The sequence below is a fragment of the Falco punctatus genome (assembly GCF_963210335.1).
Source record: "Falco punctatus genome assembly, chromosome: 2".
Classification (NCBI taxonomy): domain Eukaryota; kingdom Metazoa; phylum Chordata; class Aves; order Falconiformes; family Falconidae; genus Falco; species Falco punctatus.
The window spans coordinates 33803613-33829891 of record NC_137581.1 but is presented as its reverse complement, the minus strand read 5'-3'; the positions used below and the strand labels follow the sequence as shown (position 1 = coordinate 33829891).

The 26279-nt window shown below is 39.1% G+C and overlaps 1 protein-coding gene across 8 annotated transcripts in view; it reads left to right on the top strand.

Annotated features, from left to right (window-relative positions):
* Window positions 1–26279, top strand: part of DGKH (diacylglycerol kinase eta) — a 192514-nt gene that overhangs the window by 95106 nt on the left and 71129 nt on the right. For 6 of the 8 annotated variants that reach the window (XM_080376826.1, XM_080376825.1, XM_080376824.1 and 3 more), the window contains 2 exons: window positions 12883–12993; window positions 14707–14787. In XM_080376826.1, coding sequence (XP_080232952.1) covers window positions 12883–12993; window positions 14707–14787 — 192 coding nt within the window. Of the gene's footprint in view, window positions 1–2572; window positions 12994–14706; window positions 14788–26279 lie in introns of those variants that run through there. The other 2 variants (XM_080376829.1, XM_080376830.1) reach the window with 2 other exon arrangements.

The following is a 26279-nucleotide window of genomic DNA, read 5'->3' as shown; positions in this document are numbered from 1 at the left end:
ACCTCATTTAAACTGAAAGGAAAGAAGGATGCTGTATTTTTATAATGACAGTCAGGTCATGTGAAAAGCCAGATTTTACAGCCCCCTTTATTCAGTCTAGGGATTCTGTGATTGGGAACTGGACATGAGAAGATTAACTCCACAGAAGCAATGAATGCAGGCTTACGAGATGCAGTGCCTCTACTGCTCATGTGTTTCTGTCTTCTGATGCAGATGTTGGATGATAGTGGCCTCTTTGCCAACAGATGGGCCAGAAAAAAAATTCAAGTGGAAAAATGGACACTGAATAAGATCACAGATAACCTGTTTCTGCAAATCTATGTACAGTTAGTGTTACCTTGGAGTAGAGTGTCGATTAAAAGGTTTTTTTATGCCTCTTCTAGGTCCTTTGTGAGTCTGATTTTGTTAGTGGGTATGGAGGTTACATTGTTAAACATAGATTTAAAAATATTTTTGAGTTTTTATTGAAGCTGAAATACAGAATTTGCCTTTTTTAGCTCCCCTGGAAAGTAGCTTTTGCATCACGATCTGAAAGCAAGTATGCTGTAAAACACATAAATGCTCTTACCTTCAAGGTGCTAGATCCTCTTAGACAATGAATATGTAAAGTGACAGGTTTTATAAAACTGAGGATTTATTTACATGGAAAGTTCTTCCCTCAATTAAAAAAAAAAAATCCAGCGACAACTATAGTCAAATTTTATTCTAGCACATTTATTTCTATGTTTCTAGTTTTACTTGGTTTTCTACTAGGGCTGTTTTGTTAACAGCAATTTAAATCGTTTGCGTGGAAAAAAATTACCATCAAGCTGTTTAAAACTGAAAAGGCAAAGTCCATACTTAACTGCTAACTCACTGAAGGAAGAAAAGCGAGTGACTACTCCATTAATTATATTTTAGTAATAAGAGCTGTTGAACAGCAAGTGGAATGGGAGGTCCTATGCTACTGTCTGATGCAGGGGTCATAGAAAAGATTCCTTGATATTCAGGCATCATTTACCTTTGGTAAATCCATGCTAGCTGTGTCCAGTTATCTCGTTCTTCAGGTGCCCAGAAAGAGGTTCTACTCCCTGATTTTCCCCTGGACTGAAGTGGGGCATCGCACTGTATTCCACAGCTCAGGGGTTTGGACATGGAGTGAGAGCCAGAGCCTATATAGCGCCGGAGAAGAGGTTCTTTGGATAGACAAGCATGAACCGTGCTGTGTAAAACTCTTGAGAATTACTGATCTGCCCTGTTCTGGTCAGAGATGTCTGTTTTGGGAGAAGAAGCTGTGTTTTCTGAGTGAGGGAAAATAGCATGTACATGAATGAGCCTGGTCACAAAGAGAATGTGATTTCAAAAGTAATTGCAGGCTCTTATTTCCTGTCAGTAAACAGAGGGGAAGGGAGAGTCCTGTGTATGTTCTTCTGCTCTCCAGTCTGGTCACCTCAAAAGAGGGAATTTCCTCCTCTCATTGTAATATGAGAATTCTGCTTCCAGTGGGGTTCCTGTTAGAGACTGGGAAGGAAGATAGGATTTTACTATGAGAATTGCTAGAAACAGACGAGACTCTGTCCTTTACTAAAAGGGCCTTGGTGTGTTGGGGAATTTGACAGCACTCTTGTGGTAATAATCCTTTTCCTAAAGTTATAGTGATTCAGTAGGTTCACATGTCATATTTATATTTAGCTGCACAGAAAGTGAATGTATCAGCATAATGTCCCTTTGAGGTGAGACAGTATTATTCCTCCTCTGCCTGTTCAGAATTGAGGTGCAATGAATAAGCCACCTACCAGAGGTTACAGAGGACTGTTAATGGCCTAGAAAGTAAACTTCAGGTCTGTTTGGCACGTAGTACTATATCACAAACGGTTGGTTGTTGTCTTTATTTAATTTATTTTTGTCCAAAATACCAAGCTGTAAAACACGTAGTAAATTTAATAACTCAAAATACATGAATAAAGTAATTAATACTAACTTCAGCTGGGGTTTTTGGTGTCAATTTAGGCTCCAGAGCATGGTTAGAACTACATTTTCATGTTAGAAAAACCTAGTTGGGTGAAATTGTGCAAGGGGGTACCTCAATAACATTTGTAAGGAATTATAGGAAAAGCAGACTTAGAAAAAAGGTGTCATTTTGCTGCAAGAAATTTCACCTTTAGAACTGACAAAAGGTATAGTGAAAGACAGAATCAGAATCTGGCTGTTTGTGATAGCCCTACAATCTTAAGAACAGTCTGCTGCATGGGTGAACAAGGTGCTTCTGAAAAAGCTCTTGATGTAAAAAGACAGAGTACAAAAGGTGGAAATGGCAAATGGTGACTCAGAAGGAATTTAGAGAAACAGTCAAGCAGGGATGGGCTTAGGAAAGCCAAAGCCCACCTGGAGTTTGAATCTAGCAAGGGATGTGACGGCCAACAAGAACATCTGCTACAGTCACCTCTGCAGAAAAAGGAAGAGTAGGGCAAACTTGTGCCTGCTGCTGCGTGAGGCAGGGGACCTAGTGATAAAAGATATGGAGAAGGCCATGATACTTAATGTCTCCTTCACCTTGGTCTTTATTGGTAAGACTAGCTTTCTGCAATTCCAGGTCCCTGAGACAAGTGGGAAAGTCAGAAGCAATGAAGACTTACCTTAGGTGGAGGAGGATCCAGTGTGGAAACACTTAAACTGCAAGTCCACTGGACCTGATGGGCTACACCCCCAAGTGCTGAGGAAACTGCTCGATGGCATTGCAAGGCCATTCTCCATTACCTTTCAAAGGTCATAGCGACTGGGGGAGGTTCCTGAGGACTGGAAGAAAGTAAATGGCACTCATGTTCAAGAAGGGCAAGAAGGAGGATCTGGCCAAGTACAGACCAGTCAGCCTCACCTCAAGCCCTTGGAAAGTGATGAAGCAAATAATCCTGGAAACCATTTCCAAACGCATGAAAGACAAGATGGTGATAGGGAGGAGTCAGCATGGTTTTATGAAGAGGACGCCATCGTCCTGATAGCGTTCTGCAGCAAAGTGACTAGCTCAGTGGAAGAGGAGAGAGCAGTGGATGTTACCTTTGCTTTAGCAAGACTTTAGACACTGTCTCCCATAACGCTGTCATAGACAAACTGGTGAAGTACAAGCTGGATAAATGGATAATGAGATGGACTGAAAATGGGCTGAGCTGCCAGGCTTTAAGTATTATGATCAGTGACACAAAGTCCAGTTAGAGGCCAGTCGCTACTGGTGTACCCCAGGAGTTGTTACTGGGGACGGTGGTGTGTAACATCTTCATTGATGGCCAGGATGATAATACAGCATACATGCGCAGAAAGTGTGCAGGCAATACAAAATGAGGAGGGGTGGCTGATACACGGGATGGGTGTGCTGCCATATAGAGGGACAGGCTGGAGAAATGGTCTAACAGAAACCTCATGAAGTTCAGCAAAGGTAATTGCTGAGTTCTTCACCTGGGGAGGAAGAACCCTATGCACTGGTACGGGCTGGGGGCTGACTGGTTGGAAAGCAGCTTGGCAGAGAAGGACCATGGGGCAGTGAAGACCAACAGCATGGTAGGCTGCATTAGAAGGAGTTTTTTCAGCAGGCTGAGGGAGGTGACCCTTTACTCAGCACTGGTGAGGCCACCTGGAGTGCAGTGGCCATCCAGTTCGTGGCTGCTCAGTAGAAGAGAAATGTGGACGTACTGGCAAGAGTCCAGTGAAGGGCCATGAAGATGATTAAGAGAGTGGAGCATCTTTGATATGAGAAGAGGCTGAGAGAGCTGCGACAAGGCTCAGGTTGATGTTACGAATATGTGCAAGTATCTGGGGAGTGTGACGAAAACAGAGGCAGACTCGGTGCTCTTCATCCTTGGAGACGCACAAAACTCAGTTGGATATGTAGTCTTGGGTGAACTGTTCTACATGACTACTTTGTGAGGGGGCCGGGACTAGATGGATCTCCAAAGCTCCCTCCCAACTTCAGCTGTTCTGTGATAGGCTGCTTAACTGTGAATACGTATAACCTGAACCTACAGTATGAGTATTGGCTGTGGAGCACAATTATTAATAAAGTTCTGTGTTATTCCTTGTCTCAAAATGTAGCTTTTTATCGTGCAGCTTTGTTTACAGTTCTGTGCTTTTCGACATTTTTTTCTATCATTCTGATCATAAAGGATTGAGATTATGAATATTTTAATTCCACTTTTATTACTTCTGGAGTCCCCATCATTCAAAAAGTCATTAATGAACAAACCTGATTAAAATGAAATGCAACTTCTAGTGAGGTGCTCAATAAAATGGTAAGAAATCACAACCAGACTCTTGTGGAGAATAAAAAAGGTGGGTTTTGCATTGTGGAGACCAAAGAACACACAGTAATTGATTTGCCCTAGGTCACACATGAGGTCTGTGGTCAAACTGCGGATAGATTTCCAACCTGTGGCATCTCTATCCTGTATGTCTGCTTTCTCTAAATAATTTTGTTGATAATCAAAAGGATTTTTCACTATCTGTAACACATTAGCTCTTCTAAGTGCTTGTTGCTGTACACTGCCTTTTTTTTTTTTTTCTTGTTGGACGTTTCACTAGTATTATTTTACTGTCTTCACTCAGATTAAATTCCCAGCCTTCTCACTTAAAGATTAATTTCTCAATAGTAAGAAATATGTTGTTATTTGGCTGCCCATGCCTGAGAAGTTGTATAGGTAAGTGAGAGATCCTTGCTTGTGAGTTATTACAGACTTAAAGGTTCTATTGATTTAACTATTCTGGAAGTAGCGTGTTAAGCTAAGGGTGTTAGTGGAAAAATACTAGAAAATGCAATTCAAAACATGATTAATGTGTATCCAGCATTTTATGTACCATCCAGTAAAACAAAATTGGGGCCAATATAAACTTGCAATTGTGTGTAGCAACTGAATAAGATTAAAGCCTGTAATCTCTGTATCATTACCAATTGGAAACACTATAAAAATTCAGGAATATTTGAGTATTCCGTTAATAAACTTCTCTGTAATTCTAAACATATTAGGACCTGCAGGTCATAGGGCTACAACATCTGTGAAATTGGTGTCTTACTTGTCTCTATAGACTTAAGTATTGAGTAAGGTATCAACTGCACTGACTGATCGTTTTCTAACAATGACTGGTAATTTAGAAAAAGTTCAGTGAATGGATGGGATAGTAGTTTTACATTTTGCATGTTTTCAAAGAAGTGAATAAATATAAAGATTCTAAGGACTTATTCTTTAAACACATTTGTGTGATACTGAGATTTCCTGAAATTGTATGTTTATGTTATGCATCTTCTGGACTAGATGGTGTTTGTAGGTCCCTTCCAACTGAACTTCTCTGTTCTATTCTACAACTCTTCCTGGCCTTGCGTGAATTCTGTTGCTAAAGGCTCTTTTCTCTTTCCTAACATGATGGGTTAAAGTCAGATAAAGGTGTGGAAAAAGCCTGCAAGAAGGAAATGAGCTGCTCCTCAGCTTTCCCTGCAGAGTTGTGAGCTCTTAAGGGGCTCTGTGTAGGCTCCTTCCTACCCAGTGTAGCTCCTAGAAGTCTGACAGCATCACTAGAGTTTGTTTAAATGTTCTCGGAGGGGCAAAAATTAGAACTGCAGGAAGCAAAACACAGAAGGTTTGTTATGACAAGCTTAACTTATTATTTGTTTTCAAGAAAGAATGGCTTAAAATTTTGTAGTGGTGTTTAATATATTTTTGTTATATGATGCTTTTGTAATTTCCTCAAGTAATTTATCAACTGTTATTTGCATGTTAACACTGGATAGAACTAGGGGAAGAGTTTGTGGAAACATAACAGGGTTTTCTTTTGCATTTTGCTGTGTGAAGTGGCGAAGTGGTTTATTTTGGACCTACACTTCATATACTTTACAGACTGGCAAGTGTGTTGAGTGCTTCTCCTACTTAGTTGAGACCAAGACCTAAGCAACTCTGGTAAAGAAAAAAATCTTGCCAGCAGAGTGCTTTGTTTATTATGGTTTTATTTTTTCCATTTTTTTTTCTTCCTGAGGTACATACAATTTATATTCTTCTGTCTCAAAACCACTTAGGCTTACTTGTTTTAAATCTCTTTGCTCAGAGCAGGTGTCATTTAATAGGAACTATTTAATAGGAGTATTTTACACAGGGTACTGAAGCTGTGTAAAATACTACTCTAAGACTAAGATGGCTGAGCTCTCTGCTAACACCAAGACCCTTAAATCTTCGGCACTAAGTCACAGTCCTATAGAACTATAGAATCTTTTAGGTTGGAAAAAAACCTTTAAGATCATCAAGTCCAACCATTAAGGACTGCCAAGTCCACCACTGAACCATGTCCCTAAGCACCATATCTATGCATTTTTTAAACACCTCCAGGGATGGTCATTCCACACCTCCCTGGGCAGCCTGTTCCGATGCTTCACCATACTTTCTGTGAAGAAATTTTTCCTAATACCCAATTAAAACCTCCCCTGGCACAACTATGAAGTGTTTTATCCTCTTTCAGTCTATTACAGCTGTTACATGCACTGATTAATGAGAAGACAGAGTGAGATCAACACGTTGTACACAAGTGGAAGTTAGTTTAAATACTTGAAGTGCAGATAGTTTCTTCTCTGATTCTCAGTCTAGCGTTGAGTTTATATCTAAATAGGTTTGTGGTTTGGTTTTTTTTGGGGTTTTTTGTGGGGTTTTTTTTGGTTGTTTTTTTTACCAGCGTAATATTTCATCCTAATAGTGGCAATATCCTATTCATTTTTGATATGTGCTATAACCTCTGCTTTTAAATTAATCTGCTGATTGAACTTCACCTTGCTACCAAGGTATTTTTATTATGGCAGTTTCTCTGCAATTTTGTGTTTACTTTGCTTTACTATGCTACCTGAAAGCTTTTTTTGTTGGTTTTTTTTTGTTTGTTTAACAACAGTAAATGCAAAATCTGTTTCATTAGCATAGGCTCAAAGGGAACATGAAAGGAGAGGAAGGTTGAGGAAAAAGTGTACTACATAAGCAGCATAACTGCATTTATTTGTATTACAGTTGTTATTATAGTATTATAGGCAAGAGTCCATCCACGTAAATGACCCCAAAAATGTGGAATATAAGAATAACTTTGGCAGAGCATACTGTTTTAGTATTGCACAGAATTATGCTGCTTAATCACAGGTTAGTATTGTGGTGGGGAATGGGCAGTGGGCAGTGTGGCTGGCTTTCATTTTGAAAAGCTGTTTACTCACAGCTAACTAGACTTTCTTCAATGGGACAGGGATAACTGTCATCAGCAATGACAGACTGAGCATATACAACTTACCGCTTTTTGTGATTTCTCTGTTACTAATGTAACCTGGAGGATGCGTTATCAGCAGCGATCTGGGACATCTCAGCTGAGGCAAGCATGATGCTTTAGGTACCTCATGATACAGCTTCGCATGTTCCACTGAATGATCAGTTCTTAACAGTACTTCTTTTTATTAAGATTTTCTGATAGTAAAGTGATGTTATATAGTCGACACGATCAAAGTGATTTGCAATTTTATTTTAACCATTTTTAGCTGTATAAATTCATCGGTATAACAGTTGTTGCTTTGGTTTTAATTTTCAGATGTCAGGCTCCCTCCCTACGATCAGGAATCTTCAACAAAAATGTAACCCTGCATTGAGCAGCTGATGAAGTTTTTATTCTTGGTAGATAAAAGCCTATTTTTATTTTGACATAACTAATGAAAAATCTGTCAGTATAAGTGACAGTAATGGAAGCTGCTGTACAGAGATTGTCAAGAAAATCACAAGCCTGGAATTCCCAGGTCATAATTTTAATCGAAATCAAGAGTTTGATTGTCACATTTTTTAATAATAAAGGTAATTTTTGATCTACTAAACACATGGAATATTTTAAGGGGCTCTTGAGTTAATATGATCTGTGAGGCTTTACCTTGTAACATAATGAAGACTCTGCCTAAAGCCATACCTGTGCAGATGGTGAAAAGGTACCAAACTCTCCACAATACTAAAAAGAAGAGGGTTGGTTTTATTTCAGTACTCAGCTCTGTGAAGTCATATGAATAGGAAGTGTCACAGAATGGTATTAAACAGTATCAAATACTATGATATCTTTTTTTTTTCCCCCCTTCCCTTAATGGCCTGGCTTGTCAACAATGCAAATATTAATTATTCTGGTAAATGAGGGCCTAGGTCCACTTACAAACACAATCATCAGACTTCAAAGCAAAAGAGATACTGTCAACATAGCAGAAAAAATCCAACCTGTGACATTTTTTGCTGAGTCAGATAATAATCCATCTTCAACAGTGGAATATGAAAGGCCGTTCAGGAGCAGCACGTGAGTTTGGCTGCTGTCCATTCCCCTGGTACTTCCCCATGGTGGATTAAAGGGACCACGTACAGAGGTGGTGTTCTTGAATTTGTCTAATCATTTTTTTGTACTTGCTGATGTTCTCTGCCTCTGCCATCTCTTGTGATGGCAAGCTTCATAAAATCCCTGCCAGCTTTGTAAAGATGTGCTGCTTTTCATTATTAAGCTGATCGCAATATGGTTTCATCACATTCCTCCTTGTTGTAATATTTGGTGAGCAATAGTTCCACATTCACCATATTCTGCTTTAATGGTTTAATAAACTTTGATCATACTACCCCCTTGGTCTTCTGCGCTTCAAGCTGAAGAGTTCCAGCTTTCTTTAGTGTCTCTTTGTAAGGCAGCTGCTCCGTCCTCAATCATTTAAGTTCCCCTTCTCACTACTTTCTTGTAACCGTGTTTCTTGAGCTGGAGAGACCAGAGCTGCCTGATACACAGTATTTTATATAGCAACACAATTACATTCTCTCATTTACATTACTTTTTTTACTTTTGTTTGTGACAGCCAAAGTTTTATGGCTTTTCTGGCTGCAGTTGAGCACGGAGAGCTGTGAAGTGTGACTCCTAGATCTCTCCTCTACTCAGAACTGGTGCGAGGATGTTGGTGAGGTTTACATTTTCCCCCTGAAACAGCTTCTTACATTGACCTGGGCTGAAGCTCGTTCTGCCTCTTTGCCCTCTTGCTCATTTTTATAACATCTTTTGAGTTCTTCACCATTGGCATGGAATTTGACTGCTCAAAAGAGCTTAGTATCTTCTGCAAATCTGAAGATTTATTGCGTGATCCTTCGTAGGGTCAATGAATTTCAATAAACTTGATTCCTTGGGGATCCAGAAGGGAGAGTGACTGTGAAGTCCTAGTTGTGGTTCCTGTCCCTTGAGTAGCTCCCGAGGTGTCTTTCATCTTTCAGAGTATGTAAGGAGCATTTTCATCTCAGCATGAGCATGTGTTGCAAGGTGATCTTAAAATTCTTATGCACCATCTTAATTTCCTGTATACATTTGATCTGCCCTGTTTTATGGCCTTAACTGTTCTCATTTTCATTCCCGTCACTCTCAGAAATTTCCTGATCTTTTCTTCACTCTCCTGACACGTTTTGAGCAGCACGTCCACTTATATACTTGAGAAGGAGTAGAGAGGAGATTTTTAGCTTTGATCATTCAGTGTTTTAGTTTGCAGTTGCCAATAATGCATCCATAGCCAGTTTACTGTTTTCTTTTCTAAATTCAGAATATTTTCTCCTTTCTTTGGGTCTTTCTAGCAGCAGCAGAATTTAAAAAATTGACTTGTGTAAATGTGGGACTTTAAAACCTGAGTGAATTAGAAGTAAGGCAATGTGATTGGTTGTCTTTGACATTAAAACTGTTAGTTTTGAACTTTCAAGTGTTAGATACTGAATATTTAAGAACCTGCTGATATAAAAGAAGATGCCTGTAATTTTTTAGTGATCAGAATACAAATCCCGTTTATTTTTGTCATTTAAATTATGATGATGTAGAATTGCATTCAACATTATTGGATAATTGAACACATATGTACACTTTCTTAATTGTTTGAAATGTGGCTATGATTTTTATAATTAGATTTCTTCAGGAAAACATACCACTCTTGAGCACGGTGATATTGTGATTGTAATGTAATTTTTCTAACTGTTAATGGCAAAAGTAGTAAAGATTATTAGTGATCCTGTAATAGAGATTGTATTCTATTCTATTCTTATTATAGTCCCATACTTCTGGAGAGAAGTTGTATTACTGCATGATACAAGGTGCTGTATGGGGAAGTCAGAGGTTTTGGCAAGTAGGTGGAGAGGTGATTCTGTAAAAGTGGAAAGCAGTGTGGGATGTGCACTTCTTGTTTCTCCTAAATTAAAGTCGGAAAGGAGTTAATATAACTGGCAGTGATTATTGCTTATGCTTCAGATTTAATGTCCAGCTGAGATTAATTAGAAGGTTTCTCAGAACAGTGAGATCTTGGAGCACTGTCTTAATTGCTGTTGGGAGAGGGAAAGATGCTGATCGCTTTCTTAAGGTGCAGCTATAGCCTGATCAATGCTTTTGAAAAACTTCTCATGACCTAGTTGTAGGCAATAATGTGGACCCGACTTCAACAACCTGAGAGGTCCCTTCCAATCACTAATTACTGTAAGTGCTGACTTATGTGTAGATTCAGGTAAGCAGCATTAGTAGATTACCTAATAACTCAGCAGCTGGAAAGATTTTTACAGTTTAAAGGCTAAATGAAGTTAAGTAAGAATATGGGCCCAAAGCATTATGCTCAAATGTGATGCCTGCAGCCATGGAATTGTCTGTTTAAGGTGGTCACACCTCAGCCCCTTACGTCTACTGGTGGTAAAAGGTAAACCTCAGATGTATACTGCATGAAGTTACTTATATTTCTTGGGTAAATGTTTACTGGTCTAGTATTTTTTTAACATCTTGATACAAAAATACATTCTGTAAAGCCTGCATGGTAATTTACTGCCAGATTTAGGGAGTTAATTTTAAATGACTCAATTGCATTTGCAAAATAGATTTAATTTTTAAGTTATAGGTTTGATTTTAGGGATGTTTTAAGGAGTAAGTAGAAATAGGGGGAAATCACTTATGTAGGCACAACAATGACATGAAAGAGTTAATTAACTCTTTTGTGAGTAACAGCTGGAAGTGTAAGGAGATTTATGTTCTTTGAACAGATTTTAAAATTCCTGAAAATATTCAGTGTAATATATGTTCTCTGTCTCCTAGTATACATCATATACATAGTACGTTTTAGGGAACATGGATTTCCTTCCATTTTGGAAATTTTTCCAGCAAGTCAGTGCATGCCAGGTACATGAAGTATTGTTTCCTTGAAAATAAATTTCTCTGGTCTTAACATCTTCCAAGCCTTGATAAATGCACAAGTCATCCACTCGCATCCCATTTGATGAGCTTCTGAAATCTCAGTGTGATAAGAAACAAAAGTGCTGCACAGCTACAACAAGCAGCTTTGAATAAATGCTTCTATTTGCTAACAAAACTATTTATATTGTGTAAAACTAGCTTATCTTAGGGTCTGGTCAGAAAACTGTAAGCAATCTTAAAACAATGTGTGGTGAGCAGAGCCCTTTAGCTGGGGATTGCTACCCCTTATCTAGAGCAGGAGGGCTGACAAATGCGTTGGTCCAGGTTGTTGGCATGTGAAGTAAGATAAATGCAAGCTTCCAGCTGTGATCTTTCATCTGAGAGGGTTGCTTTTTTTGAGAGCATTAATTCAGTTGCTTTGTGGTCATGAGATCATATTCTTAGTTTGTGATGTTAGGATTATCTGAATGATGGGGTCAGTGTGTGTACATAACAGTATGTTTTTCATTTCAGGGAGACGGTAGGAACATTAAGGTGCTTCCTGCTTTGTATTCTTATTACTTGTGTTAAAGTTAAGGAGAGTTTGGCATCTGATAATAGAAGATGTTTATGAACTTTACATCAGGTCTTGGTTAAGTCTCTAAAAGGTCTAGAATAACTTCAAATTATGTTCAAATCACATTGTCTAAAATCTGTGTTACAAGATTTGCATCACCTTATTACATGACAAATTGGAAATATTAGAGACCATTTTGGAACAGAATATCCAAATGTACTTGCTTTTTCTCATACCCTTTGTGTACTTCAACACAGAGGAAAATGAATTTTGAGACTCATGCAATCAGTGTGCTGTGTCACGTCATTTCATCTGATTAAGTGGATAATTTCTGTAATCGGTTGGACAAATCCCACACACTGGCAAAACCAGCATGCATGTTTAAAATACACTAATTTGTGTCTTACTCATTTCAAAAAATGGGCTTTATGTAGGCAGGGTTCAGTCTGCAGTGAAAGGTTTTGGATCAGCAAACTGGTTTCTTGACAAAAAACTTTTGCCTGGTAAAAATATTTCTAGCTGCTACTATTCTCGCACTTTCCATACTATAATCGTTCCTAATGGTAAGCTGATTTCATGCTGAAGGCTTCGGCTCAGCAATGCACTTGAAGTCATGCATGACTTGCATCAAACTGGATCACTCCCTCTGTTTTAAAGGCATAATTCATGTGCTTGAATCAGACACATGTTTAAGTACCCTGTTGAATTAGTGCCGATGTGGAAATTGTTTTTCTCCTCAACATAATCACATTTGGAACTGGAAATGACCTTGTGCAGACATTTTTTAGCATCTGTCTACTGAATTGTGCCACCATCAGTTGTTGCTCAGTTTAATATTTGTGGGTTTGTAGCTGTCCAGACAATTGAATTATTTTTGTGTTTATCTTCACAATAATTACATGCCTCTTGACTGCCTTTTTTGTTTACATGTAAAATTAGCATTTTGCCAACATTGTTGTTGAAAAAGTAGCAATGCAAAGTCTGGTTGTCCAGAGAATTAATCTCAATTTAATGTGAATAGATACAAATTCAAATTCACAGTTATATAAGGTGTAACATAAATTTAAAAAAGCATAACTTTCATCTATATGCCTAACTATTTAGATATGTATTTAATGTGTCTTCTATATTTTAATATTTTCCAGACAAGTATAAAAGAAGGATTACTACTGAAGCAAACCAGTTCCTTTCAGAGGTGGAAAAAGCGTTATTTCAAACTTCGAGGTCGTACCCTTTACTATGCTAAGGATTCAAAGGTAATTCTATGCTATCAGTGTCCGATGCCATATGCTTATAACTTCAAATTTGTTTAGATTTATAAGTGCAATAATAACAACAGTATTAAAAAGCTGCTGTATATAAGATGCGGTGTGTTATTAAGTAAGGAAGACTGGTGAGTTCTCGTTTGGTTTTTTTTTTTCAGTGAAATTTATCCCAGTTATTTTAACCTTTTTGACTATGGAGACAAATAAAATCTTCATCTTAAGGCATTGTGGTTGTTTTTTGTTTGGGGGGGAGACCCTCAGGCAATCAAATCTAACATTTAAAAAACTAAAAAGTAGAAATTGGATAATGCTCAGGAGTTATCCCTCAAACTGAGTTCCATTAAAACTCTTCTAGTCTGGTGCCAATATTGCCATTAGAGGTGGAAATGGTTATGTGAAATTAAGATAGGAAGATTTTTGGGCAAAACTGATATATAAGGGAAAAAGCTGTTTCCCATCAATTGAAATTTTTGGTGGAAAATTTGGGGATGGGCAGAGGGGGAATACTTGTTGTCTTTCCGAAAGACATTTCCTCCCTCCCCCTCAGGACTGGGACCGAGAGCATTTTGGCTTGTGGGGCTGGCTCAGATTGTGTTTTTCCACAACCGTGGGCATGACTTTTCTTTACCCTTGCAGGGTTATAGTGACTCATGGGAGCTATGGGTGAGGTGCTTCAGATGTCCATCATCTTCTATAGCCTGGTCTTATCAATAAAATTATTCCTAAGGCATGGAGACTTCTCTTTCTAGGACTTATATGACTGTAATTGCATGGTGCACAGTTGTGTGGCTGTGATGAATCAAAGAAAACATCATCTCTTCAGGGAGCCCAGTGCTGAAGTACCTCTGTTGTCACACTTCACGCTGCTACCATGAGCAGCTGATGTAAGGACTTAATAAACATGGCAGATAATAGCTCTGAGAATAGTGATGTCATCTGTGCAATAATGATGAGAAATGGCGGTACAATGGGTAGGCAATTGTACAGATACTCTCTAACGTTGAATCTAGGCATGATGAAGTACCCCCAACAACGATTCTTCTTGCCATGGCATGGGAGAGGAAGAATATGGTATGGCTAAAAAAAGGAAAAAAAGGGGGAGGCATTTTTGTTGGTCTTCCCTTCTGTGCTTCAGAACTCATCATGAGTTTAACAGAACCTAATTAATCCTTTGCCAGAGGTTGGGGTGTTTAAAGAAGACATATATTTCTCTTACTAAACATCATACAAAGGAGTGGAAGGGATCTCTTCAGGCCTTTGTGCTCCATTTTCTCATATGGATACCATATAATAGATTCCTCTTTATGAATTTAGAGGTCCATCCTGAAACTGATTAATTAATTTATATTCTACTAAGTTTGAATCTCTTTCTTCTGATAAAACATTTATGCTACATAGTAGACACCCCAAAGCTGTATCTATTTTAAAAAAACACAACCAACTTTAAAAGAGATTTTAAAGCAATGCAGACTCTTGGAGCCACATTTTTGTGCTGTCATGTACCACTTAGCAAATAAGACCGTGTTTGGGGTTCAAGTAGGAAGTTTTATCACATCGTCAGTGTTTTCTATTTTTTCACCACTGTTTTTTTCTGTTTTTATTTTCCAATTGGAATGGACACAAGGAAATGAAAGCACAGACTGTAAGTGTACCTGAAAGTGGCCTCATTATATTGAATACTTTTATGTTCTTTTCCATTCACAGTCTCTAATATTTGATGAAGTTGACCTGTCAGATGCCAGCGTAGCTGAATCGAGCACAAAAAATGTCAACAACAGCTTCACGGTATGGAACCATTATTAGATTAGACTGTTACTAAGAAAATCAACAGTCCTCTGAATTGCTCTATTCGGAAATAAATCGTCCTTTACTTGGAAATGATATAATGTATCAGAACTATATAACATCAGTTATTGATAATTTTGGTTTTGTGACTTTTTTTTTTATAGCAGAAATTAGAATGTTAGCTAACAGTTGCTTCAAAAGATGAATGATACAAGACATTAAAAATATAGCATGATTCAGTATTAGTCATTTGTTAGTACTTCTTAGTACAGTTTGGTTTTGTCCTGTATTTTGAGATGACATGCTGAATTGATTGTAATAGTGTTATTGTTTTAATTTCTTACAATAATATTTCATAACATCTGGTTTTTATTTCTTATAATAACATTTTTGTTTTCCTGTCATATTGAAGTGTATTTAATTTTGTTCGTTGCTGATCATATCCCTGTATGTTTCCAAGTCACACAGAAAAGCTGTCTTCACAGTCATACCTTGATTCTGGTACTGGTATAAGAAACAAAGAGTGTTCATAAATCCCTTTTTCTGTAAGTTCACAAGTGTGTTTTACACACAGGTCTTGCCATTTATTGCTCACCTGCTTTGTTGGAACTGAGTGATAACGTCTGACACAGTTCCTCTGCTGATTCTTAATCTCTGGAAAAGTAAATTTTTTGAAGAAGAACTAGCTATGAGGAAGATTGTGGGTAAAGTTGTCCTTCCAAAGGTCTTGAGTTCTCCTGCTGACTGCAACAGCATCATTTTTCTTGACCTGCTGATCCTGTTATTCTCTATTAAAATGTTGATTTTCCCTTTGCTTGAGGATTTTAATTTCACAGGTGGTCTATGTTACCAGCGTTGTTTGTTTTTCTCCAAGGCCGTCCAACACATGCCTCCTGAAAACTTCATCAGATCTTCCTTGCTGTATAGTACCTCCTAGATGGCTAGTGAAGTAGTCAGAGTGCTTCAAAGACATGTTTGTGTTGGCCAGGACAGTCCAACGTGTTATGTCAATCCAAGTTTCTTTACTGATTAGGAATGCAATTAAAAAGACTACTGTGATGGAACATCTCAGGTGAGGGAGTGGCTGTGTGAGGTACCATCTTGCCTTTTGGAAAGGTTCTTCCTGTTCCTTAGGAGCTCTGCTTCTGCCTTGCTCCTGGCCAGAAGTAAAGCTGTCATGCTGGCATCAGGATAGCTGAAGGAATAATGAGGCATACAAAGATGATAAGTTGAGGATCCCAGCAGTCATGAGTGTCACTTATTCAAGACAGTATATAAGGCTCAGCATCCCCTAAAGACCCAGATTTCCTTCACTGTAGCTTTCATTATGGGGAAAACAGAAAGAAAATTTGGGTATAATGTTACTGCTGATCACTGAATCATGAAATAAGACATTCATCTAGAGATCTGGACAGACCAGAGAGCTGGGCAATCACCAGCCGTATGAAATTTAACAGGAGCCAGTGCTGGTGTCTGGTCCTGGGATTACCTGGGACAGGGTAATCCTGGTTGTACGTACAAACTGGGGCACAAGAGGCTGGAGAGCAATCCCATGGAAAGAGATCTGGGTGTTTGGGTTGGTGGCAAGTCAAGTACGAGTCAGCAGTGTGCCCTGGCAGCCAGAAGAGCCAGCTGTGCCCTGGGGTGCATCAAGCACAGCATCGCTTGCCGGTGGAGGGAGGCGATTGTCCAGCTCTGCACCACACTGGTGTCCACCTTGAGTTCTGTGTGCAGTTTTGGGTGCCTCAGTGCGAAGACATCGAACTACTCGAGTGTGTCCACAGGAGGGCGACCAAGATCGTGAAAGGTCGAGGATGAGATTTAGGAGCAGCAGCTGAGGTCGCTTGGGTTGTTCAGCCTGGAGAAGAGAAGGCTGAGGGGTGCCCCCATTGCAGTGTACAGCTTCCTCGAGGGGCACAGCAGAGGGGGAGGCGCTGATCTCCTCTGTCTGGTGACCAGCGATAAGACACAAGGGAATAGAATGAAGCTGCACCAGGGGAAGTTCAAGCTAGAAGTCAGGAAAAAGTTCTTCACTGAGAGGCTGGTTGGTCACTGGAACAGGCTCCCCAGGGAAGTGGTCACAGCACCAAGCCTGTCAGAGCTCAAGAAGCATCTGTGTGATGCTCTTGGTCATATGGTTTAGTTTTAGGTCGTCTTGCGAGGAGCAGGGAGTTGGACTCAATGATCCTTAATGGGTCCCTTCCAAGTTGAGATACTCCGTAATTCTATGATCTTGGTGTAATTTTGTGTGGGGAAGAGAAGTGGCATGTTTTGTTTTGGGTTCTTTTTTGTGTTTTTTTTTTTTTCTTTTTGTTCTGTTTTGTTTTTGTTGTTGTTTTGGGTTTTTTTTTCCCCTTACAGTGTTTGGTGTTTTGATACCCTTTATAATCCTTTAGGTGCACTCTATCACATTCTTCACCAAAGGCATGTTTTCTATTTAGTGTCAAGACTTCTGGGGAAGATGGTAGTGAAAAAAGAAGTCTCAGGGCTGCAGCTTTAACAGCTTTGGAGACACTATTTATTTTCATGTCCTGGGTAATTTAGGGCAAACTGTGTTTTCTCTAAGGAGTCTTCAAATTAATTTTGAAAAATTATTTGGATTTATAGCTCTCCCAGATTGAAATGTCATCTGATTTGACTGTGAAATATGGTAACAGTCATCATCTCACTTAATCTTCCGGCTTCTTTCTTTGTGTTTGCCTAACCCAGTCTCTCAGCAGCACAGCTCAGTGAAGTAAGACATCTCTGGCTTTGCCTGCACTGGTTTGGAGTCACGGAATGGGGCTGGGGTGGGTGGTTAGCTTTCCAGCAGTACTCCTTATAAATAAAAAGAAATATTTCTTTTTGCCTTTTTTTTTTCCCCTTCCATCCTAAAAAAGATAATCCATCCTTTCTTAAAATTACTTTTTTACTGTTCTAAGTGCTCTGTTAGCATTCTCTTTGTTAAAAAAGCAAAAATCAAATCAACTTCATCTTTTTCTAGTTAATGTACTTCTCTTGTTTCTTTGTCCCAATAGACATTATTTTTAACACAAAGTTAGGTAGATGGAATATACACCAAACGACCTTTTTTTCAGGAAACTACTTCTTTAAAAAAATTGTATTAATTTTTTTTTTTTTACAAATCCTTTTGTCATTTGACTTAAAATACCACCCCTCCTTTCCTCAATCTCCCAACTCGCTTCCCCTCAATTTCTCACCTCCAGCTTGTAGAAGCTAGTGGTTTTGCCTTCTTTTGCCCATTAGTTTGTCTGTTTGAAGACAGAGGTGTGTGTTTCAAGATTTTCCATTCTGCTTTTTTTTTTTTTTGGATAAAACTCAAGTCCTAAAATTAGTCATAACACACAGATTTAAGGTTGAGTTTATTTGTGATACACATGCTTGCAGAATATTTTACGTAACTAAATATCACTGTTTGCTCACCCAAATTACTTTTCCTTTCTTACTACAAACAAATTGAGTTTAAGGGGAAAGTTGAGAATAAATATCTGCTAATTAAAATGAGAAGCTGCTAAACTTAAACTAGCTCATCTGTTTCAGTTTTTTCTTTATTGCTGACAATACTACTTTTCAATGAACAACCAACTCATTTGTAGCAAATAGTCCTAGTGCACAAGCTTGCACTAGGGTGCTTTGTAATATATTATAGGTGTTTTATAGTTCTGAGCATTCTCATCTAGAGGGTATTAAATAGAGCAGGGGTCCTCAAACTTTTTAACCGGGGGGCCGGCGCGTGGATGCAGTGGCGGGCAGCCATCTGCAGCTGCTTGGTTCCCCCCCCCCCCCCAACCCCTGGCGGGGGTGGGGAGGGTCTGTAAATACGGGGGGCCGGATTGAGGACCCTGGGGGGCCGTATCCAGGCCACAGGCCATAGTTTGAGGACCCCTGAAATAGAGGGAAAAGGTGTCCCTTGACTTCAGTGTGTTTACATGAGACCCTCAAGGCCAGATTCTTCCTACTTGATTGTTAGGTAGCAATCTCTGAAGTCTGTGGGAAGAGCGAGAAGAGGTTCAAGAAGCCAATGCAGCCCATCAAAGACACATACCACCCTCTCCATCAGCTACATCAGCAGCCCACGGGGGCTTTTGTTCACCCCATGCCTGCAGTTCAGTGGCATGGGTGGGCACTGAGCCCTTGTAATGGTGTTGGATAGTCTGATGAATATTTTTTTGACAATACTTTTCTTCTGCCTCAGAGGGTGGTTTATGGTGTCTCAGCACAACCAGAGGAGTGTAGTTGCACACTGTGCTACCTCTCTGGGGAGACTTTTGGGATGAATCAGTCTCCCATCCTTATTGTATGCAAGCAGATGGGGGAGTGACCAATTCTGCTGAGAGCTGTAATTCCTTATGTGTTTTGGTTTGCAGGAATGGAAGATGGCTTGTTGATAACTCAAGTGCATTTAGAAAAATCTCTTTATTGTTCTCAAAACAAGACTTGAGACTGAATAAGGCTGAATAATGTACTCCAGTGTGCGAACAGGGGCATGTGGAACATTGGTGGCATGCTTTTGTTCCGATAAGTATAAGGAGTGGGATTTTAAAACACTAAAATGGTTCTTGAACAGGTGTATTCAATTAATGAAGTTTCTTAAGGCAACAAAGGTGATTATGAATTGTGATTTAAAAGGAGGTTTTGACAGGCTAGCTTTTGGCTTAGGTTTCTACCTCTGCCTTGCTTTGATGATGAAGAACTAATGCATATTGACAAGGAAAGAAGTCTGTAGATGTTAACCATGCTGCCTTTCAGTTGTTGAGCCACATGGATGTATAAAATGCCCTGGGTTATTATAAATCTGTCCTAGTCTCATGTAAAATGCACATCAAGTAAACAGGCTTCATGTGGCAGTACTATATTTAATCCACCCAAACTGATGTTAACATTTAATTCAGTTAAGATTTTTTGTGGTAAATGTGCTGGGAAACAATAATTTCAGGGTAGAAATGCTGGCTTTGAGGCTTTACTTTGTATAGCTGGCTTTAGACGTTTGATTTGAGTTAGGCCAACTTCTGGTGCATTTAAAAATTGCACAAAGCCACAGACACTCAATTTCTTACTGTATGTGTATTCAGAAAAGTCAAAATCCTGGGTAGATGAATTCTGGTATCTAGTTACATCTGAGGGTAACATAGGAAATTATTTCATTGTTCTGGAAGGTGTCCTCCAGGTACAGTAGCTGATATTCACGATGAGGATTCAGCTTGCTCTGACTTAAGGGTGAAGCTCAATGATGGGTTTATAGAACCCTAAATTTAGGTATCTAGGATAAGATTAATAGCTCTTTAAAGTGAATTCCTGTAATTGCTCAATTCAGTATAGACTCCGCTGATTATTAACTAACTCTCCGTTAGCTACGATAGGAGCTTTGTCATCCAGGGCACCTAAAATGTAGACCAGTGCTTTCAGCTTCCTGAATCAGGTGCTGAATCAAGTACTTTTTCTTGAATTTATAACTTCTGAAAGTGGTCATCTTGAGAGGGAGGAAGCTGCAGTAGGCAGATCTGCTGTCCTGGAAATCCTGCTGCAATTCTTAGTAATTAGAAATTGGCTGGAAATGAGACACTATATTCCAGCCAATAACACTGATTACTAGGATTCTGGGTATGCTTGCAAAAATGTCTAATATCATAATTTTTTGCTGATTTCTTGGTTTTAGTGATGATATAGACCACAAAGTCTAATTATTTATTCTGTGGAAAAATACTTCCTTGGAGAACATTTCGTGTGCTGGGCTTTAAGTAAGTGTTCTCACCTAGTGCTATGAGGCAAAGGCAGCAGAAACTTATAAACCATCTGTTCTTTATTTTATATTTTTTATCACTTCCTTTTGCTTTGACTATTTTCCAAGGTAAATAATCTTTGTAAACATTTTTGTATACTCTTACCTATTCTTGCTGTTCTTCTGACTATTACTCTGCAGCGACATCTTGTAAATGAAGTGACCAGTGTGGACTCTTGAAGCACAAGTCACGGATATTTGGGACTATTTTCAAAATTAATGCTCATTTACATCCCTTACAGATCCCACATTTTGTATGTTTTCTGCAGCAGCAACACATTATACTTTTTTTTAAAAAAAAATCCTCTCTAATGATACTAAGATCCTTTTCCTGTTAATTTGGAGCTGTCCGTAATTCATGAATACTTAGATGCTTCTGTGGTTTTTCTCTGGTGTGTGTTTCTTTGTTTTTACTAACACTGAACTTTTTCTAGTCACTGTACTGTCTATTTAATACCTTGCTTGGCTGGCTGTGCAGTGCCTTGGTGATCAAGGCAGGGAACTAAGCAAAATTTTGTGCTGTCTGTAAATGTTCATGTTTCACTACTTTACACTTCTTTTCCAGTTTAAGAATTGCACCACAACATTTTGAAAGAGAATAATGAGGTGCTTTTATTATCTATTAACCTTTTCTCATATTAAAAATTCCTGTTATTCCTTCTTACTCTTTTTACATCCCTTAGCTTTTCATCTCATTGCAGGACTGGGACATAAACATAATTGGTCTTTTCAGTTCAATGACTGAACTAGAAGTAATTACGGGTCAACCTGATGTTTTAACTTCTTTGAGCAGGAGTACTTTAGTTCAAATTAAAGACATTATATTTTGTTTTAAAGTATTTTTTTCATATTAAATAAAGAAAAAACCCAAAACATGAATGGCATTTCATTAAAGTTAGTCCCTGAATGTAATTTCCACTTTTTAGGCCAGACTTACCAGTTCACTTTGACCTGAATGCAGAGGGTTCTGCTTAATACGTTTTTAAACAAAAAGCTTTATCCATTGTCTGCAATTTCCTTGATATTCTGTAAAATTGGATAGATTTTGAAAAACAAAACACTTAATTTTTGCTGTTTTCCTTCGACCTATTATTTTGAGATGGTTAGATACTTTTAATAGGTTGGTGAGGCCAAATACTCCATTGGAGGAACTGTGCTTCAACTGCGGTTAAGATTTGTATTGTTTTCTTCCATTTTATATTGTTTTCTTCCAGAACCCTGTTTACCCTACTTCCTATCCATACTTCTGAATGTAGTGTATCCTGCGTCTTGGCTGGCTGGGGATATAGAGTTTACTGGCATGTAATTTATGTGGAACCAGCTTAAAGCATAAACCAATCCTTTTCATCTTTGAATCCTTCTATACAGCCGCTGTTTTTAATGGGAGGTTGCACAGTTGTACTGGAAACTCAGTTCTTGCAATTTGTCAGAATTTCAAGATGAATATTAAAAGTGGGCCTGAAGGCATATTGCTTTTTAGCAGTTTATTTGAGCCCTGCTGCTTCTGACATCAGTCAGCTCTCTGCTCATCATTGAGATTAGCTGTTTCTAATTGATTTCAGAAAACTAACTTTTAATATTCATGATGGCCTTGGAAAACAGAATTTGTTGCCAGACTTTTGCAGTACGGTGGAGAGAGCATGTAATTTCTTAGACTTGGACATATTTTGCTTCCTTTCTTGCCACCCAGGTTTTTTTCAGAGTTGTTATTGAGACTTTTCTTCAGGAATTACAAGAACTTCAGGGAACGTGAGAACTGCTTACCTTCCACAAGCCACAAGAAGAAATGAGAGGAGCCCTTCTCCTAAGGAGTTTAAAACCTTGCAGTTTTGGGTTTGGGCACTCGAGTCTTCGGTCTTTTTGAATATCATGGATGAAGAGAGATAGTCCCAAAGCTGGGAATAGTTTAAATATCCAAGTACTGTTTTTTTTTTCTTATTTAAATAATATAACATGAGTTAATTTTTATAACTGACTTAATTTGCTCAAAGTTTAGGGTCTTGAGCTTTATTTTAGTGCAGAAAAACTTATAGATGCTAGTGGAGGTATTTCTCTGATGCTGTCCTTCCTGTTTACAAAACCCAGTTTACTGCACTTCTGCCTTGGTGGATGTCAAGAGATCGTTTCTTTACTTATAGCCTCCGGCCTCTTTCAGACACTTCTACCTCAGTCTGTCACATTTCCAAAGGCCACTGACCTTTTCTGGGCTTCCCTCTGCTTCTCTTTCACCATCTTCTCTACTTCCATGAAATCATCTTGCTACTGCTGTGTTGGAAGACTTCTGGGATCATGGGGTCAGCAGTCACCTCCAAGGCTTTGGCTTGTTCCAGACTTGGAGTGGTTTCCCCTGGTTTCAGTTACTGCTAAGCAAACTTCTTTCCAGTGCCTTGTTCTTAGCCTGGATGATTAAATTTTCTTGTTTGCTTTATAGGAGTACTCTGGAGCACAGCTGATGTTCCCTTAAAGGGAGACACTCCTGCTTGACTTCTCCTTTTAGTAAACCACAGGGATATGAAAGGAATGGATTTGTGTTTGTAAATGCTTACATAAACATTATTTTGTAATAAACAGAATTTACATAAGTCAAATTTCACATAGTTTACACATTAAGTTTACTTAACTGAACACGGTCTTGTGTAAACACTTTAGTCTGCGTGAATCTCTTCTGTAGGTATATCTTAACTCAATTGTCTACTAATTTTAATAATAATAATAATCTTCATTATCCAGGAATAGGTAATGAGCTTATATTAGTATTGTGAAATTATTTGTGTGAGAAAAAACAAAAGAAATATCACTGAATTGCTATGTACTGTGTGCGTTGCTATCCTTAGGATTCCTCTCAGCACACTTTACGTCATATTTATCCTTAAGATGTGCAATAATTTCTTGGGTTTGGGTGCACTTTTGAAATTTCCTTTGCATTCCAGCTGAGTGTTAACTTGTTAACAGTATATACTGATGATGGTGGGAGTTCAGACACATTTGCAGATGTCTTTATTGAAGCACCTTCCTCTGTGAGCAGAAGCCCACTCTTAAGAGACATTGTATTTTAAATTTTGACCTTGGTATTACCAGAAGGGTCAGTGTGTAGCACTGTTTCAAGATGGGGGAATGGCATATCCAGATATTCCCCATACCCTGTTTGCAGTCTAGTGCAGGGCTGACGGGGGTCCTGGAGTGACATCTGTGAAGATCTCGAGGCCTCTTGTTACCTCTGGGAGGTATAAATATGGCTGGAAACAGCTCGAGTTCCTGTGCTGGCCTCACGAGCATGACTCAGCTTTGCATGGGTAGCTAACTCCTGGGATGGATTTAGTTTTTCCTTAGCTGTGAACTGTCTGCTGTTTCATGCAGATGCTGATTAGCCTCTAAATGGCCAAGGCTTTTTGATGCTTCCAGCCCGAGCAATACCCAAACCACAGAAAGCGAGGGGAAGTGCTTTGTATTCCATTTTGTTCAATTTTCCACTCAGGTTTGGTTTGGTGTGGTTTTTTTTTTTTTTTTCTTACTATATTCAGGCAGCTTAGAAACAAAACAGAAACTGAAATAGCAAATTAATATGCTGCGGAGAAAAAAAAATTGGACAACAGCAATTAGTGTGCACTTGCAATGCACTTAGGGTTTTTCCTCCACTTAGCATTTGCTCATTTTCCCCTGCCCTCTGATAGTGACGAAAAAACGTAATGAAGCTGAGAGCTTTTTGGGTAGCTTTGGGTGTGACTTTCAAGTTTTAAGCTCCTTATCTCTGGCTTGATGTGCTATCTCCCTTTCCCTAGAGTATCTAGAGATGTTGAAGCTTTAAGTTTCATTATGAAAAAGCAATAAAGCATTTCAGCTGGGAGGCTAAAATCTGTAGATAAATCACTTGGGATTGAGCTATTACAAGAAAGCTGAACACTTTCCAGAAGAGGAAAACAAGGGGATGCTTAAAAATGTGACCATTCTGGGCTATATTGTACATTTTAGTTCTAGTTATGTTTGCTTATTTTCCAGAGATTTTGAGCTTAAGCAGATTTTTTTTTTTAAATAGCTCATGGAAAATGTCTTATTTTCTTCCTTTAGTTTTCTAAATGTTTCTTTAATTTGTGAAACGCAATAAGAAGACTTGCATAAAAGCAAATACATTAAAAATGTCTTTTATTTCAGTGTCTGAACTTATGGTATAGCACTGGTGAAGCATTTGGGGTTTGTGGAGAACAAGCACCGAGGATTTCCAGATTTCATTCTTCGTGCAGTTTTATGCTTACCTATTCTCTGATGTTTTTTTCTCTTCTTATTTTAAAAGTGGTTAAAATACCTGGAGAAACCTTAAAAAGTATCCCTCGGTGCAGTTCCTGTATGCCAAATAATTTTGTAAACAAAGCCATTGGTGTAAACTCTGAATACATTTCCTGTCTCTAGTGAACAAGGATCCCTGGCTTCAAGCAGCCAGATCGTGTTTAAACAGGCATCTGTTACAACAGATGAAAAGAGAATGGCACCTAAGGCCATTAAATATATAACTAAATGTTTTCCTTTAAGCACAGAAGCCATCCCATCTGAAAGACATGTAATGAGCTGGTGAAGCCCGAGCTAAGGGCGTAACAGTGTGAAGTAATGCGCTTAAGAGATCTTTCTGTGAGGACTTTACAAAGAAATGTGCAGGCCTTGAACTATACACAGCAGTTTCCAGTTCACATTTACAAGAATGGTTTATTGGTTTTGCTATATTTAAATGCTGATTGAAAGATAAATTCCTAATTCTTCAGTCCAAATTCATGGAACATTCCCACCCTGCTTCTTGTAACTGTCTCATTACCAAGTTATACTCCTGAAGGAATAATGTCTTTCTGTTAGCAGTTGGTTGATGTTGGACACATGAGGTCAGATTTAGGGAACGGTAGATTTCTGGCAAAGTGACCTTTGCTAGACACTTTTTGCATCTGTTCTACAGTTCAAGGCTGGACATGTCATAACTGGATTACTTATCTACCTGGATTCTGTTTTCACAGAACCACAGAGAGATTTGGGAGCTGGAAGGGACCTCTGGACGTCTTCTGGTTTGACCTGCCTGCTGATGCAGGGCCATCTAGAGCAGACTGCCCCAGACCATGTCCAGACAGCTTTTCAGTATCTCCAAGGATGGAGACTCTACAGCTGCCTTGAGCAACCTGTGTCAGTGCTTAGTCACCCTCACAGTAAAAAAGTGTTTCCTGACATTCACACAGAGCCTCCTGTGTTTCAGTTTGTGCCCATTGATTCTTAGCTTGTCACTGGGCACCACTGGAAAGAGCCTGGCCCCGTCCCCTTTGCATTGTCCCTTCAGGTATTTACCTGTACAAACAAGATCCCCCTGAGCCTTCTCTTCTCCAGGCTAAAGAGTCCCAGCTCTCTCAGCTTCTCCTCATATGTCAGATGCTCCAGTTCCTTCATCATTGGTGTAGCCCTTCACTGGACTGTGTGCAGTATGTCCATGTGTCTCTTGTACCAAAGAGCCCAGGACTGGACACAGTACTGCACGTGTGGCCTCACCAGTGCTGAGCAGGGGGACAGGATCACCTCCCTCGACCTACCGGCAACACTCCTAATGCAGCCTGGGATACCATTGGCCTTTTTTGCCGCAAGGGCATGTAGCTGGCTCACGTTCAATCTGTTGTCCCACAGGACACCCAGGTCCTGCTGCTTTCCAGCTCGGTGGCCCCAAGCATACACTGATGCCTGGGGTGGTTCC